We start from the raw sequence: 18094 nt of genomic DNA, 5'->3' as shown, positions 1-18094 counted from the left end.
GACCTCATTGCTTCCCCAGCCCCCGACAGCTGACGGCCGACTGTGCAATTCAGGTTTCGTCCAAACGGACAACTGTGCTTGAGAGCGTGTGGGAGACGGAACAGCAAAGGCGGGGGGGGGGGGCTCAGTGAGAGCATCAAAAACACAGGAAGCTACCACGCTGCAGGTGCTGACGGTCTTTAAAAAGAACATGACTCCACCGACCAACAACTGAGGCGGACTTAACCCCATGGAATCAGCTTCTCTTCTCAATGACCAGCTGCTTCCTCATGCAGATGGTGCCAAAGCCGTGAAAGTGTCAAACTGAACCTGGCATTGGAGCTACTGCTAAAGACCACCACTGCAGTGCTTATGGGCAGCACGGGCCAGTTAACTTCATAGGAGGACTCCAGCCAGTCCCTTTAATGATCACCAAAAGACTTGGTTGAATCAGTAATGTGAGATGATGTGAAGACAGACCATTTCGTCTCCTGCACAGATTCTGGTTCCTCGATTGTCCTCCACGTCTTCCCAAACCTGTAGCTCAAAGAAAAGCTGTCACAGCTGCCTCTCGTCTTACTAAAGATAGGGAAACTGAATGGGGGGGGGGCGCTTTGGTAGAAAGAGTGACTCAGAGACGACAGGGAGCGGGAATGATGAAACAGTGACTCTCTAAAAATTATTTATTTCAGACCACTCCGCTACCTGCCCTTTCTATATCTGTTTTATCAGTTGCTTGTCAGCTCCTGTTCATGTTGCAGGCCTTAAGTCTTCTGACAGCCACTGCCATGCTATAGCAGTCACGCCCGGGCGACCTTCCAGATCTTTCTTTCAGGTTCACATCCATCTGCACACTTACAGAATATACTCATCTACCTGCAAAGTTACTACTGCATATTAAAACGCAGGGCGCTTATTTAATCAAACAGAATACCAGTGTATTTCTTTTTTGTAAAATAAAGCTTGCCAAAATCCTCATCGTTAAGCCTCAGGCAGACATAGCAAAGCAAGCAAGACAGGCAAAAGATGCTTCCACGGAATCGCTCCCGTCCTGCCGCCTCGCTTCCGCTTCTGCTCCGCCCCCTGGCAAGGAAGGCTCCAATGTCAGTGCCACAAACAATGTGGCAGGGAAACCGTCAACGTGGGGAACGTCGTAAAAGCATGAGCGCTAAACCAATAAATGACAGCACTTCCACGCAATCGCTTCAGTTCTCTAAGAGCATTAATGCATTTAGTCAGCATTCACAATGGAAATCTCCTCTGTCCAAAACATGTGTAATAGGGGATTAATCACATAAATTATTCATAGTGCAGATTATTAAGAAAGAGTGTAGCGTTGGATTTTTTCCTCCCCATTGATGCTTCCATCCAGGAGGAAATTAACACCAGGAACCGCTCGCTGCTTGATGACGATCCAGAGCGTGTGGCCCAATCTGACACATCAGCTCAAACATCTCCAGCCCTATCCTCCCATCTAATAGCCAGCGGAGGAGGTACAGGGCCAGAGGACAGCTGCTGCTAAATCCTGGGCATGGCCTCTGACACCCACAGCCAGTTCTTCTTGGCTCCACACCGAGGTTTGCGCTCATCTTCACTCCCAAAACATTTTTTCATAATATGAAGATATTGTGACCACTGAACTACTCAATAAGAACCATTTCTGCCGTTGATTCAATTAAGAATTTCCATATTCTCCTCATATAGGTTGCCTCCTATAGCCCAAAGACATCCAGTTAAGCTAAATGGTGTCTCTAGGTTGCCCATACGACTGGCATCCCATACTGCGTGTAGCAGCCTAGGCCCTCCTGTAACCATGAGCGATTGAAAGATGGATACACACACACACACATAGTGATTTTCCCAACACAGTTGCTGGAAAGCACAGATGAATGAGATTTATTTACCAGAATATCATAATAGACAGACAAAAGAGCAAACAAGGCAACCCATCCAGCAGTAGAACTGAGAAGTCGATAAAAAAGAAATTCTAACAGTAGGTACAAAACAAATAACACATCTGGGAGTCCGAGGGCAACCCCTTCCTCAAGCATTCCTGCATTGTATAAGTCACAAGGACCTGAGTCATCAAGAGCGGAATGTTTTGTGGGGTATTTTGTGCTCTCTGGCTAAGTCTGATTACAGCCAGGCGACGTCTGAACTCTCCTTCGCCAACTTTAAAGGACTCCACCAGCAAGACCATTTTGACATGTCGGCTACTACAGCACAAGAATATTAAAAGATAATAAACAAAAATGAAAGTTCTGCTGACATCTCAGGGCCACTGAGAAAGGCTGTTTGTTTAAGGTCAGACACTGGGGAGAAAACGGGTGACTCAGTGCTTTCTAGATGCAACTAAACGGGACAGAGAACGTGCAAGTGGGTGCGCTTGTGTCCCCCCTCCTCTAGCTGCATTTCCTGGCTCGTGACAAGGCCCAAGAACAATCTGTTGGACACGACAAGCAGATTAAAGAGTGCTAATAACACACTTTTAATAAAAAAAACAAGCATTCAGTAAAATGAAAGTGCAAATTAAGTCAAATAAAAAGCTGAGTGCAATGGAACGGATATACAACTATTTGCACATAAACAGCCTTGCTGAGTGGTTTTAGTCAGGTCAGGGACAATTTCACTTTACACCACACTATCCCAGCAACCTACAGTTCTAATTTTGAGGGGTATTTACGAAGAATGATTATGCAAATGAACACAGGCTCTCTTCGGTTAACTTGATTTTTGCTACTGCAGCTTACAGTGAGGTTTGTGCACAGAGGCAGGCCTATAAGCTTCTTTGAAACATCAATCCATCTTCCATAACTGTTTATCCATGACGGGGGAGGAAGGGGCTGGAGACGCAAGAACTAGAGGCAGTGTACATGCTGGATGGGATGTCCTCAATCATGGTGATTTTCCACTGCCATCAGGGACCGAAATGTAATCGGCGTGTTCCATGACCTGGCAGTATGCAAGCCACACCTGACCCATGCTAACATGGCCAGGCTTACTGACAGGGCCAAATGTATGACCAAACCAAGCTGGCTGCATCACCACCATCTGACTGGTCGAAATGCACGGAGATGCCAGTGATCTGCATCAATATGCATGGATTATGTAAAGGAAAAAAAGGGCACATTCTATATATTATTCATTATTAGTAGAATCACACATGGCAATGTCTTGAGGCATTTCTGATAACAAGGAACTTGAAAATATCCAGACTCTTACTTAAAAAAGTAGTACAGAACAGCTGAATGGAATGGATTCGTCATGTAAATTTACACAAGTAAATGCTAAAATTCTGCCAGCATTTGATGCTAACATAAGACAGAGATTGTCACAGACATGCTAGTAGAATTTATCACATAGTAAATCATGATGTACACAGTGTGAACAGTAAATGAGCATCTCTTCAGGTGTACTTCATTATCGGCCAGCAACACCTTTACCAAGCCGTCCATTCTGCAGTGGAAAACCAAAGCAAGCTGGAACTAGTCTCAGTTGGTGGTTGGGTATGGCTCAGTTCCTGTATGCCAGTGGAAAAGCGCCATCATACACTGCGGGCAATTTAGAGATGCCAAGTTACGTGACCACACCATTGAGCTGCAGGAGGAAACCAGAGCAACTGGAGAAAACTGCTGCTAACATGGGAGAACGTGCAAGGTCCATACACACAGCCTGATCTAGGAAATAAACCTTCAGTCCTGAAGGTGTGATGCTGCAGCGCTAACTACTGAGCCACCGTGCAGAGGTCATTAGTAGGGTTTGATTACAAAGAAAGACCTCAGAACTCTTTATTAACACACAATGCTGTTGACACCATACTACTAAATAGAATGATATCAAATATGCTTTCATCTCGGCTACTTGTCTTTAATAAATATGAATGCGTTGTTAGCATAGCTAAAGCGTACAATACCCGAGGCCATGTTTTACAAAGAAACATCAAACTTGAATGGAAGTGATGCTGGGAAATTTAAAACTGTCAACCATCACGTGTTTGTGTTCATCATGACTTGACACTGCTTCAACAAACCGCCTTATGTGGTCAACTTGGCCCAGTGCTACAAACGACTTCATGGATCGATACAGAACAACAGGAGCTTTGTTGAACTGTTTTTTTTCTCCCATAAATTACAGCCATTTTAGGCATTATGAGCCGGGGTAATTTGAAGAACATCATGTAGGGTCGCTGAATCGCATCCACTACAGAAGAGGGTTGCGCCAAAATTATAAGAAGCTCCAAGCGTGTTGATGTTTACATGACTTACAGGCCGAGCTCAACCTCACAGCTCAGGAGTGGAACGACTTTTAGAATGACATCAGGAGAAAAACTGGGGAGAATGAAGGAAAAATCAAGACGGAAGGTGTTGATGTCTAACATTAGAAGCCCACATCACTGGTACCTCTCAGGCCCTGAGCCACAATCATTATCATCTAATATACACTGGAAAAGCTGCACACAGACCAGAGGAGAGAGGGAGTGCACTCCTCACCTCACTCCGGTACCCGAGGCCCTGTGACACTCTCAGTCGTCACCCGAGCTGCAAGCTACCGGCTTGTAAGGAGACACAACTGACAGCTTATCACTTCCCCTTTCATCACCCCATTTTGAGCCAAGATGGAGCGCTTTCCAATGTAAGATCCATCCGTTTTTCACAGTACGATCACCTCTACATGCATGCATACGTGCAGTATGGCAATCGCCACGCCACTGTTCTCGTAACTCCCAGAGTGAGGCTCACGTCATTATTCTATGAAGTCACACAGCTGGATGGACTTATGATGAACTTTAAAATGTCTTCTAAGCACCTGTGAATTTGTGCATGGCAAGAAAAACAAAAGGTTGTTTTTTTTTTTTAAATGAGGAACATTATGATTATCGCCATAAGATACTGATAATATTACTGCACACCACTCCCTAGAACTCCACATATTTTGAACATTTTTCTAGCCAATTTCAGAGATCTGAAAACATATCACAGTAAGCTCAGGCTGTGAGAAGGGGCAGCCTTTGGACAGTATTACTCCACCACAAGACCCTCATGGGTCTTTATGAATACATATGAATAGCGAGTTCTTCAAACCCCTAATCATGGGATGTAAGACAAAGCATCATCTGCTTTGCTATATTGTACTGCACGCTTAGCACCTTAACAACACGATATAATGAGGAAACCAAGAGTAGAATGTATGATATGAAGGCGGACAGCATATCCAGGCAACTGCATTGGGTGAGGAACTCTAAAGCAAGCACACTATCACTTAATCAATGCAAGACATTGCCGATTTTACTCCAAAACTTCAAGCGCACACATCAAAACACTTTTGCATCTCAAACACCTTGCTCATCAATGAAACGTCAGTGTGTCCAGTAAGAAAAGCACGTAAATAAAGTTTCAGGTTTATTTCTACCAGCAGAAAAGTAGAAAAAAAACAGCCTAGAAGACGTACTGATACTCGTTAAATAGCCCAATTGCCGAACTCGTGAATTGTTTCAGTAAATATCCAACTGTGTAAATAGGTGAAAAGTACATTGGTAATTTCTTCTGTGCCAACTAGAGCAAGAGTAACAGCAAGTTGTGTACTTAACTTTATCTTTTGTACATGGGGAGCTGCTATAATGGAATGTGCTCCAACGGAAATTAATTTACATGCACTTCGCAAACTGTGTGTTTCTGCTGGGCTTTTTCCACGACTCTGCTTCTCAATCGAAATTAAAGGAACAAAACAATTAGTCTGTAAGCTGTTTATTTTTCCACGGCTTCTTACAAAAGTTCACCCTCGGTGTGGCCACACATGTATTGTATGTTTTATATATATATAGCTTTGGGGGTGGAATATATTGTACATGAATCAATCTAACTTTCATCTTGTAAAACAGAACTAAATTTGGACAGTTCATTCATCCCAGTTCACCTGCTTTTCTTGTTTTACAGATCACCAGTCTGTACGGTTTTTTTAAAATGAACCTATCACAGATAGGTGGAAACTGATCATGTTTTTCAGCTGTTAAAAAAAGCAAACTACTTAGTTTTTACTGAAAATTGCGACCGCTTGATACTCGATTTCAGCTCCATTCACATACACTAATAAAAACCTTGTAAGCAAGCATGACATTTATTTATGTTTGGAGTGCAATATCTATAGCTAATTCCAACTCGGCACAACATTCAAGGTGATTTTACTTATTATATATCACACAAATAAGTAACTGAAAAATCAAGCTTTCATATTTCAAATTTCTGCTAAATTTGTATCCAAAAATTCAGGTATTTTCTTTTCCGGTGAAACTCAGTAACTAACTGGAAGGGATGAGGGTCAGATCCAGCCTCATCTGTGCCTGTGTGCAGTTGGCATGTAACATGCACTTCAGGTGAGCTGGTTTCCCATACCTGCGTGCGAGTGTGACACTGAAGAACCAGTCTGCACTGAAAATGCACCCATAAACAGATAACTCGAGTGGCACGCAACACAAAAACATGAATATTTTTTATTTATATTTTTTCCCTCTTAGCCTGCTCCACTACTGACATCAGCAATGCCGAGCACCAGGGCGCCATCTATCACACGTCAAGGCAGAAAATGTCGTTCTTGAAGGGGCAGGGAGCAGGACCTCGAGCTGTGCTGGTGAGACGCCCGCGTGAGGCCGAGACGCTCTCAGCTTCTAACGGAGCTTGTTGATGAAAAGCCCCATTTCTACTGCTACCACATATAATTCTGTTTGCAAAAGCAAATTAAATCTGTTTACATTTTTTACCGTAGTGCAATTGTGACACACGTATGAATAGCTTTTGTAGAATATATGATCATCCATACCCTGAAACTACAAATCAAGCTATGGAGATCAGCTAAACACGAAATAATCCCCGTGCGTATTCTGCTAAACAAAGGCAGGGAGGAATCGTCTGATTTAGGCAGAAAAAAAATTAATTAACAAGCTTACTTTGGACATCAGAGGAATTTGCTGTTTCGGCTGCGGGTTTCTCTCAGTCTGAGGCATTAAATCCGTGATTAATAGCCAATTTGAATCAATTTTCAAGCCCCTGTGATAATCTCTATTTCCGATTTGCAACATTTAACATTGAAAAAGGCTTACGTTGTGCGCTTGAATGCATAGGAGAATCTAGAAACACAACTTTCTCATGGATCACAAGAAAGGTTCCAACAGAAATATATCAGTAACCGCAACCATGTATTTTGATAGATAGCAATTGTGAAACACCAGTGATGTAGAGTCTGAATAGGCATTTTTCGCTTTTTGACTAATGGGTAGCTCACCGGTGGTTGAACAGAAACCATTGTGCTTCTTTCAAAGTAAACAGGCCATTACCTGGTCATATAAAAACATATTTAATGGCAATATGCACACTGAAAATGGCAACATACTGTAGATGTGACATAATTAAAAACACACTGCACACAGATGTGACATCATTAAAAACACACTGCATTATTGCCATTGTTCCTTTTCTCAGGCACCATTCCTTTCTGAAATAGGCTATACTGTCCGATATGTTATGTACATTATACTAGAGCTTGCCTCTTTAAATTCCATGCACAGAACCTCCAAGCTTTAAATGAAGACCCAATTAGAAAGCTTAGGATAGTAAATCGCGCTTCTGCTCTACATTTGGGGGAAAGCTGCACATTCTCAATGTGTCATCTGGGATTCCCCTCAAAAGACCAAAGAGGTGCAGGTAGGCTAACTGGTGTCTCTAAATTGGCCATAGATTTTGTGTGTGCCCTGTGATGGACTGGGGTTCAGGGTAAAACCCCACCTTGTGCCCTGTGCTGGAATGGGTTCAAGTCTCCCTGTGGCCATGACCAGCATAAGCACATAGAGGATGGATGGATGGAAAAATCAATTGATAGATAAATTGATGGATGAAAATAATTACACCCTCTAGTGGTTGTCATAAAAATAACAAAGAAGTCACAACACACATTGGAGCAGCTAATGATCTGCCACACAGTTTTTGTTGAATGTACAGTTTAATTGGATACATGTCTGACCTCTGATGAGTAACAATGCCATGCCAATAAGGAAAATCAAAGCTCATTCATTTGTCTGTTTGCCTTCTAAAACAAGAAGCATCGATTTATTCAGGTGAAAACCGAATAAGCCCTGGGAGAAAAATCCCATGATTCTGTGAGAACAAACATGGTTTTCATGAAGACCAGTACAAACAACTGCATTTTCCTTCATTTTCCAATCGTGGGTCCAGCATGCTGTTTCACGAATGCCCTGATTATACCGACAGCCATCATCGATTGTGTTGTAGATATAAGCAATGTTACACGTCACTACTTCAAGCCTTTCTCCCTCAGGGACCAGCTATGACATCTCATTCATGCTTGGGACACCTTCCTCCTTGTCACGGCTAATTCCAAATAATCCCTCCTAAAAGCTTATGTAAACCACACCGTCAAAGGCCATAGACTTTATTTTTTACCACAGATGTTCATCTGAATTTTCGCCATCTTGCTCAGCATCATCAGTGAAAGCCCATCTGTTTTATATATTACATTCATATCTTGGTAATTTGCCCAGGCAACTCTGATAGTCATTTGTTTAAAATCAAGTGTAGCCAGCTCCCTTAGTAAGCCATTTGACAGACCTGTCATGTTGTAGATCACTGCACTGACCACAGGTGGTATCAACCAGTTCCCCAGACAAAGTGAACTCATTTGTAAACTTGTAAATAATGCCAATAGCCAATCTGCAGAGGCTTAAAATAACACAACATAGGAGGGATATCTTCACAGTCTACATTTTAGGTATTTCAGAGCTCTCTGACGATGGAGACATTTACTTCATAAAAATGACGGGATACTCAAAAATGAAAGAAATCATGTGTACCTGTACTTGCAGTTGTACAAATGGCAAGTAAAGCATAATCTAATTTCATTTCATAATTTTGCTACCACTGAAATACATATTCTTCATCATCCAAACATATTCCAAACGATTATAGGCATGAAACTGCCTTTGGATTCATCTTCGACTTCAAAAATGAATTCTGTATTAGTTAAGTAAAGGAAAGTTCTGCATACACAAGGTCTCCGAAAGGACTGCCTGTAACTCTGACCTCAGTCCTCCATCATTCTTGTAGAGAGTGAAGATGGAGCCTGAAGCCACCCGATGGGGGGGGCGGTCTGTGGCTAAACAACGTCTGTGCCTCTGATCGGTTCGAATCCCATGCTCAGCATAATTATCACATTGCCCTTGAGTAAAGCCCTTAACCCCCTTCCCCCCACCCAAAAAATACCCCAGGTACTACATAGTGCCCTTCCATTGCAATGTACCTGAACTCCTACTTGTAAAAAGGGCAAATGAAGCATCAGCCTTATCATACTCACCACATAGAGCTGCTTCCACAAGACAGCCCACTCCTGCAGTGTGGTTGTGGCTTCCGTGATGATGGGGTCCTCCAGGGGCACCACGGTCTCGTATTGTCTGCGAGCAGAAGACATGGACAGTCAGAGAGAGCGCTCCGCACGAGAGCCCCGCCCCCAGCCGCCATGCCGCCAGCTCAGCTCAGCCTTCTCAATGAGCGCTTGTCAATCCCAACCAAAGAAATGCCCAGCAAAGTGCCACTTCTAAATCAGCCAGATGGCTATAAAGTAAATAAGGCAGATGGTCCTAAAATCTGTTTGCGCCACCAGAAGCACAAATAAGTTCTAATTGTACTGGCCAATCATACATTCATCCAGTATCAAACTTCTGTAGAAGCCATATCATCCCCCGCATTCTCTATTTGCTGATCTAGCCCAAAAAAAGTGATTCAAACTGGGTTACTATCTTCACACGTTATGGTTTCATTGTGTTTCATTGCATGGCTTTGCTCCTTATGTAAATTTCAGTTTGTTATGTCTGAAGTAGACAGTACTGGCTTTTCATCCAGGCTGTTCCCCTGCCCTCTGCTTCCCGAGGAGGCCGCAGGTTCATTGTGACCTTTTATTGGATATGGGAAAGTCAAAGATCAGCAGATGAAGATGAGCAGCAAGCCATATTGTCTGAGCTCGGCTGGTCCTTCAAACCTAATTTCATTTCAATTATCGTTCTGCATTTAAACACCTTTTACTGCCATTAGATTTATTCAAAATAAACCGCTTTTGCCATTTTACCCGGCGTCTTGTCATTAAGAGTTTCATGCAGCACTGGATGTTGCAGTCGCACCTTCATGCAAAGAAAACTGGAAAAACTGACCCAATAAATCCAAGCCACATTCCCTGTGTTTATACAGCCATATCTGATCAGTGTTGCTCACTGATAAATTACCAGTTTAACTGTATTATTATGTTTCAGTTATACTAGCAAAACGTACCAGGGCACTATACTTATAAATATATAAGTGGTTAAGACTGTTGCGTTACACCTCAGGTTCTGAATCTCCGTCAAGGCTCCATGTCTATGGCGTTTACATGTTCTCCCCATGACATCATGCGGTTTCCTCTGGGTTCTGAAGACCCCCCGCAGCACCACAGTCCGAGAACATGCTAAGGTGAGTCGTAGTGGTATGTGTGCCCTGTGATGTGTTGGCACCCCATCCTGGGTAATTTCTGTAGCTTCTGGGACAGGTTCTGGGCCACCATGTCCTCAGACAGGATGAGTAGATGAGTATATTCCATCCAGTTTCCGTACTGCTTATCAAATACGGGATACAGGTGCAGTTGTGGTAAACCCAGGGACTCTCCCGGGACACACAGGGAACAAGGCGGGGAAATACCCCCAGTGTAGGATACTAATCACACATTTACATTTATTTATTTAGGTGATGCTTTTGTCAAAAGCAAATATAAACAAGGCAAATGGTACATAAGAAACATAATGTGCGGTTAATGATGTCCTCACCCTGCCAGCCAGGTCCAGGAAATGTGAATATATAAGATTATATACAAACTGACGAGTAGGATAACTCCCAGCTGCAAAGATATTAATGCAGGTGCAGGTAAGATAAACAGACATGGTCTGCTGGGCCGTACTCGGGCAGAAGGGCGCGCTGTGAATGAGAAGTCCCCCCCCCCCCCCCCCAGGAACGGCGGGGGCATCCTCTGGCACAGCGCACACATCCCGCCGCGTGAATAATTCACGAGTCGACGCCTGCAAAAAGGCTGCGATACCGAAACACTGAGAGAAGCGGGTGGGGGCGCAGGCCGGGGCTCCCTGCCGTCCGGACACGCAGCGTGCTCCCCGTAGCGCCGTCTCAGCGGGGGCCACACACACACCCGCAGAGCTGGGGGGGGGCACAAGTGTGCCAAAACATGCAGGCAGCTCCGGGAATTGGGTGCTGCTTCTACGAGACTCGCCTGGGTCGGTATGTCATCGTCACGGCACAAACACCTCAGGGAGAATGAGTCCGCAAAGTGCATCTACTGGTAGTTAACTGCAGTGCCCCCCCCCCCCCCCCGAGAATTTAACCAGCCACGTCCCCCCTCAACCTACCCACCTACCTCCACCCCCGTACCCCTTCACTGGAAAACTAGATAATGCACTGGCACATCATCATCCTTGAATCCTTGTTTGCCAAGTTCATAGTAGCTTGGACTGTTCGCTCTTAGGAAATGCAACACATCACAGGTAAAGTTCCCAAGATAGAGCCCTTAAGGATATCTGCATACAGCCATTAAAATCCACATAATTGTTCAGTCTCATCAGTAGAGCAAATATTTGCTTGGTGAGACAGTGATGACCAGTGAATCATGGCTGATTACCATGATTTTTATTTTAATTTTGCTTTTGACAGTAATTTCATGGATATGTTTTGTACCTATGAGCCCTTTGATATGACACCACTTATTACATCACTACACTAAAACTTTAGCGACTGCATGTCATAGGTGAATGACTGTTTGCCAGCCAAAATAACTGCTAATCTCTGTTTGATTAGGTTACCTTTTTCACTTTGATCCACTGATGAATTGCAGAGTGAATATGCTTGTAAATTACAGATATTCATGCTCTTTTCATGGAGAATTTCCCCACTGAAGTTGCATTTATGAATTTAATTAAGTTTAAACTGTAGGAGTACCCCAATTCAATCTGCAGCCGAATGTCACGATGTTACAGAATGACTAATTACTGAACGCTGTTGCATCAACTGTTAAAATATTTTCAAATGTATTTTTTTTTAAATCATCAACACAAATTAAGGAAAAGTACTAGTTATATGTAGAGGTTCATTATTTTATATGGGTTATAAAATAATTTAGTCTGAGTTCAAACTGGAGGAATACGGATTACACTAACACTCATCTCAGTTGGTTGTCAGAAGCCATGTTACCAGTCTGAGTTCCAAAATGGCAGTTAACCAACCAGAGCCTGCCGGTCTTTGCTCTGAGCAAAACCCTGCAATTCCCCCGTATTCTCTGTGATTCATCTGACATGTAGTGAGGGATAAAACGCAAAGCTGCAGGGTCTCCCTGCCTGAGCAGCAGTTAAATCGAGACTCGTCCTATGGCGGGCATCTGGATTTGCCCTACAGCAATGCCTTAAGGACAGCGGGAGGAGCGAATGGCGTGTTACAATGCCTAAAGGACAGTGGGAGGAGCGAATGGCGTGTTACAATGCCTAAAGGACAGTGGGAGGAGCGAATGGCGTGTTACAATGCCTAAAGGACAGTGGGAGGAGCGAATGGCGTGTTACATACCACAATGCCAGGCGGGAAACTGACATCACATGGGTCTGGAGTGCAGATCTTTAGGCCTCCAGAGCTTGCTTGGGGGGATCTATAGGGAAAACTGGCTATTCCAGATCCAGGAAAATAAACGAACTAAGCTGAATGGATACGACAGCTCTTTTGATTACGGGCCACAGCGAGAACAGCTGTCGCTCACTTGCCACTTTAGCAAGATACTCGCCACCTACAAAACATTCCCACAAGGCAGAGAAAGCAAAAAAAAAAAAATCTGGAAAAGAATCTGATGATACAGCAACATTCTCAGCGCAACATCATACCAAAGACTCCCACGAAGAGGTCCAAGTTGCTTGCTATCTACTAATCACAGCAAAACTGTCAAGACACCAAACAGTTGTCCAACATCATATTTATGCAGGGCATTAGAAACAGGAGATATTTAATGTGATAGCAATTAAATAACAATTGTTATTTTGTAGCAAAGGCCAATTCACATGATATCATAACTAACAAGGAAACTTTTTCTGTGCCTGAGCCAATAATAGCAGAGTAGAAAATAATCATGTGAGATAAGAATTGGACAGTAGCCATGAAGTATTTCCAGTGGAGTTTTTTTCAAGGTGCAATTAACAAAAGGTTAGCTGTGTGCTACATCAGATAATTTAAGTCCATTGTGAGGATAGCCAGGAAATGCAGGAATATCATCGGCAGCAGTTGTTAACAGCACTTGGCGAAGACCTCTTGGTTGTTAGGTCAGATTTCAGGGGGTCTGCCTGTACAAACCCTGAAGCATGCGCCATTATTGTAAATAAGGAAACACTAACTTACCTGGAGAAAATCATATCATTCAACCGTAATGCAGGGATTGAAGGCAACTGAGACGAGTGCTTTCCTCTATAATCCCCCAGGAGGGGTCTTTACAATTAATTAACCTTCACAAACAATTTATATCAAAAATGATTTCCAGTGCTGTCGGTTGTCAGTGCCACTGTTTCATTAATAGGTCTCCTGCTTTTTATTCTCTCTTGTGCTGGGAGATGCTCCAGGCAACCAAACCAGAACAAGCAGTCAGAAGATGGATGGATGAACAGGGAGTATCACTGATCGATGGGGTTACACAAGGGAAACAAGGCTCAGGGTTTTTTTAGCTTAACTATTTATTTTTGTTTGTTTACATGAAGACACAACCACAAATATGGTTATAAGTACTCAGAAATAAAACTAACTCACAGCAATCTGCAGACCACCTAAGATGACATCCATCTTTCTGAAAGTTATAAATTCTGCTGCTTAACTAAGAAATAGAGAAAATAAGGCACAGGCACAAAATAAATTATCTTAATGGTTGTCTGAGGATGGCAGCAAAACAACTAATGCAAGTTTGTAAATCAGTTCTGAATAAGCCCATTGCAGCCTCAGATCTACAAATTACATTTGTATAATTCTTATAGTGCTTTTTGGGCAGAAACCAAAACGTAAACGATTTCAGACTTGACTCATAGTTAACCGTTTTACCTGGGAGACAAGGCAAGAATCAACAGGATGAAAAGAAATCAAATTACAGGTGATTTCAAAGTGATAAGAAAAGAGTGAAAAAAATCAAAAGGATCTTGGGTATGACATCAAAAGAAGCTAGAAAAAAAAAAAAAAAATTATACAGGAAAAAGGAGACGGATAAAACTAATGTTTTAACATATGGTGGGGTGGGGTGGGGTGGGGTGTGGTGGGGTGGGGGTGTCATAGCACCTCCCTCTTTCACATGAATGAGTGAATGAAATCCCCCCCCCCCCCCCTTGATATTCCAAGTACCTTTTTCCAATAAATGACATGATCAGATAACCACATCACCAGCCAGCAAAAGGAACTGTTTGAGCACCCTCCCCTCGAAAAAATCTGTGCACATCACTAATGAGCGGGACACCCCTTAACTGGGTGAACGTGTACATCAACCCTTGTTATTTCATAACAAGTGTATAGAAATGCATAGAAAAAAAAGGTAAGAAAAAACAAAACAACCTCTACCAGAATCATCTCCCGATAACATCTTTCTGATTTTGACATCGAAATGTTGAAATGTTATCAGTAGTTTATTAATCCTTTGAAAGTTGGGGAAGTTGGGGTTTAGCTGTGTTTTGCTTTGTTTTAGTTATATGTAGTGTTCATTTGGTTTACCCCTTTTGTGTGTTAATTGGTTTGGCCAAACCACTATATTTGTTCCCTCGTGTCTCCTTATAGAAAGATCATTTTGTTTCAGTTAATATCTTGCTTTGTAATATTAAGTTTTGTTTTACCTCTTTTATGGGCCCTGTTATTAAGGTCTTGAGTTTTGTCACTGTCTGTATTTTGGGGGTCAATAAAGCCCTATTTCTTTAGTCAAGCTCCTGTGTTTGGTCCCTCACAGTTACCAGTAGTGATAGTTGGTGCTGGGCTGCTATATCCCACTGACAATGAGCCCTGCGTGAGTGAGGTGTTTTGTACCAGCAGATTAATGGTGCGTTCGTTTTTCTCTCGGAACTCGGAAATTCCGAGTTGAGTGACATCACGTCCGACAATCTCCCGTTCGAGCTACCCACATCTCGGAACAAACATGGCTGCTCCATGAACACGTTGCTGTGTGTTGTTGCTTTATATTTTAGCAGATTTGGAGAAATTGAGATTTTTCCGAGAGACAAACAAAAAACACGAACTAGTCAAACCACAGTAAAAGCTTTATAAAATATTTTAGTACATTCATAGCGATATTATTTTTTCGAACGGTAAACAAATTACAAACAAACCAAGTCGGCATGTTGAAATTACGTCACAGGGGCAACTCGGACAACAAAATCTTGTCCGACTTCAACGTCATAAAAGAGGCATGTTTCCGACGGGAAGTGACGTTTTTCGTGACGTTTTCATCCGAGTTCTGACTTGGAGAGAAATAATACTGGGGTGTGATAAGCCATCACCCCCCCCCCCCCCCCCCCCCCCCCACCCCGGTACAGGTGTCTGGACCAAGCGTGTCAAACAGCTAGTTTTACTTTGAACACAGGGTTGACATCACAACAGAGATCGCCGGTTCTCACTGTACGTGGGAGTCGCAACGAGCACCGATTCCTGACTTACTCCAACCCAGGCAACCGCCAGGGACTGAGCTGCTTAAAAAAATTTAATTCTCATTGAATGCTTGTCAATCTAATTACACTCACGACAGTGGAAAAACAACGGTGAGGATTTAGCCCACTGCTAAAAATTTGTTCATTTCACACATTTATTTTCCAGCTGATCAATAACAGGTCATGGGAGTTCAAGCTGCTAAAGATCTAGCGAGTTTCTAGTCATATGGTTATTACCTTTAAGGGTCATAATGAGCGGCACACAAACAAGTTTAACCTGAAAAACTTGACCTGTATATCTTGTGTTTTCATGTGGACAAATTGCAAAGAATCAATTCGAATTTATGCTCTTTATCTGGATGGGTGAAGATCATTGTGAATCTCTCAAGTTGGGACAGTTTATCAAATGAAAACACTGGCATTTGGAGGTCAAGCAGTAAATCGAAGCCATGCGTAGATATTATTGGTCAGGGACTAGTGTCAGTGGGCTGGGAGCTTCTGGAACAGAGCACAGCAATACACTCAGACTGACAACAAGGTAGGACAAATGGACACAAATAAACTCAGTTCTCAAGTTCCAAAATGGCTGGAGCCTCCCCACCCCAGAAACAAACTGCATAGTGAAACATCTACAAAAAATAGAATTCTTTGCTTAAAATTAGGCCAAATGTGATTATGGTGATTAGTGTAGAAACTATTTAAATACATGTATGTAATCCTGATCATCATGAATTAAAATACAAACGTAATTTGACACCATGCGAAAACGTAAAATAATATAAAAGTATTATGATTCCTACTTAGAAAAATATTTTACATCCTGAGGAAGGCGGGGCATTCAGTCAGGTGGTATTAAGGTGGGCTGTGTGCAGACCAATCAATTCCCTGGATGCTACGTTTCAGCTGCACACAAACACCAATGAAACAAGACGACACAGACCGCCGCTTATGGACCTTTCGGGTCCTGTGTACTCTGTGTTCCTGCGCCCCAAACAGCATGCTACCGCCAGTGCCGCATCAGTCATGCTCAGAGCCTCTCTGGGTATTGCAGCGGGGCCGACCTATCCTGTACGTGATGTTGGGATGCAGTAAATCCTAATCTCAGCCGCAAATGAAAAGGGTGTTCGGGAGGCGGACAGCAAAATAAATCGTGTATGAAACGTAGCCTGGAGGAGGACAGGACGAGTAAAGAGAGAGCAGAAGATGTGAAAGGAGTGATATAAATGAATAATACCCCCCCCCACCCCCATTCCCGCTGAGAGGGTGGTCAGTTGTAATCCAATAAAAGATACTCACCCTCGGTTGGTTACAATGGCCTTCTTCAGGTGAACGTAACTTGCTGGGAAGATCCCCTGCAGGAAGAAGAGGGGACAGTAAAGCACAGCAGCCACATCTCAGGGCTTTCTGGCTGCAGTAAACAGACACACGCAGCATTCCTGTTTGACCCCCAGGTCCTTCCTAATGATGAAAAAGTCAGCATCACGTGATCATCTTCTAATGCTTGCCTCATGTTTAGGTTGCAGTATGCTATTAAATCACATTTAAGATGTCTCTAGTTCATTGCAGAGTACATGCACAGTCGTGCTCTATGGGCAGTTGGGAGAAGCCTAACTGCATGTCTTCATACTATGGGAAGAAACCAGCACAACATGGGGAGAAATTACACACACACACAGACACATACAGACATGTCGGGTAAGCATATCTTTATGCGGACCGCTCATTCATTTCTGTGGGAAAAATGCTAACGCTAATTATGACAACCTTAACCCCTACCCAGCCCTAACCATAACCATAAGTAACCTAACAAAATACAAGAGTTTTTGCATTTCTAGTTTTTTCATTGCAGTCGCAGATTTTTATTAAATTGAAGAAATTGGTCCCCATAAGGGAAAAAAATGGGTATTCGTGACGTTGTGGGGACATTGTGTCCCCATAAGGAAAGGTATACCCGCTCATACACACACACACAGACACACACAGTGAAGGTGATCCAATCCCCCCAACCCAGGATGTGTGAGGCAACAGTGCTACCCGCTGAGCCTCCAGTAACCGCTGTATGGGTGAGATTTTAGAATATAAGTGTTTCTCATAGTTTCTCATACATTGTGGCATATGTGGGGGTAGTTTGTGCCTATTTTAGCTGTCCATCATACCTCCAGGGAGTCTACAGCCACTTTCCACTGTCAATACATAAAAAAATAGATCCATATATTTTAAAATTAACTGGAATAATAATGCAGAAGAAAGCACTGGTACAAGTCAGACGTTGTGCTAGTGCAGTAAAGCACAGGGCACCATTGTTGTGTTTATAGCTGAAGTTCAAATAAACAAAGAGAGTCACTCTTTGTCACTAAAATACTCCCCAGATTCTGTCCCCTTTTT

At 42.9% G+C, this 18094-nt stretch overlaps 1 protein-coding gene across 8 annotated transcripts in view; it reads right to left on the bottom strand.

Moving 5' to 3' along the window:
- The window catches only part of dock3 (dedicator of cytokinesis 3), a 188124-nt gene that overhangs the window by 90562 nt on the left and 79468 nt on the right, over positions 1–18094 (bottom strand). For all 8 annotated transcript variants that reach the window (XM_023811310.2, XM_072715502.1, XM_023811318.2 and 5 more), the window contains 2 exons: positions 17006–17061; positions 9337–9433 (listed from right to left, as the gene is read on the bottom strand). In XM_023811310.2, coding sequence (XP_023667078.1) covers positions 9337–9433; positions 17006–17061 — 153 coding nt within the window. The remainder of the gene's footprint in view (positions 1–9336; positions 9434–17005; positions 17062–18094) is intronic.

This window comes from Paramormyrops kingsleyae, chromosome 8, assembly GCF_048594095.1.
Source record: "Paramormyrops kingsleyae isolate MSU_618 chromosome 8, PKINGS_0.4, whole genome shotgun sequence".
NCBI lineage: Eukaryota > Metazoa > Chordata > Actinopteri > Osteoglossiformes > Mormyridae > Paramormyrops > Paramormyrops kingsleyae.
The sequence above is the reverse complement of the archived record's forward strand: the minus strand, read 5'-3'. Positions and strand labels throughout refer to the sequence as shown.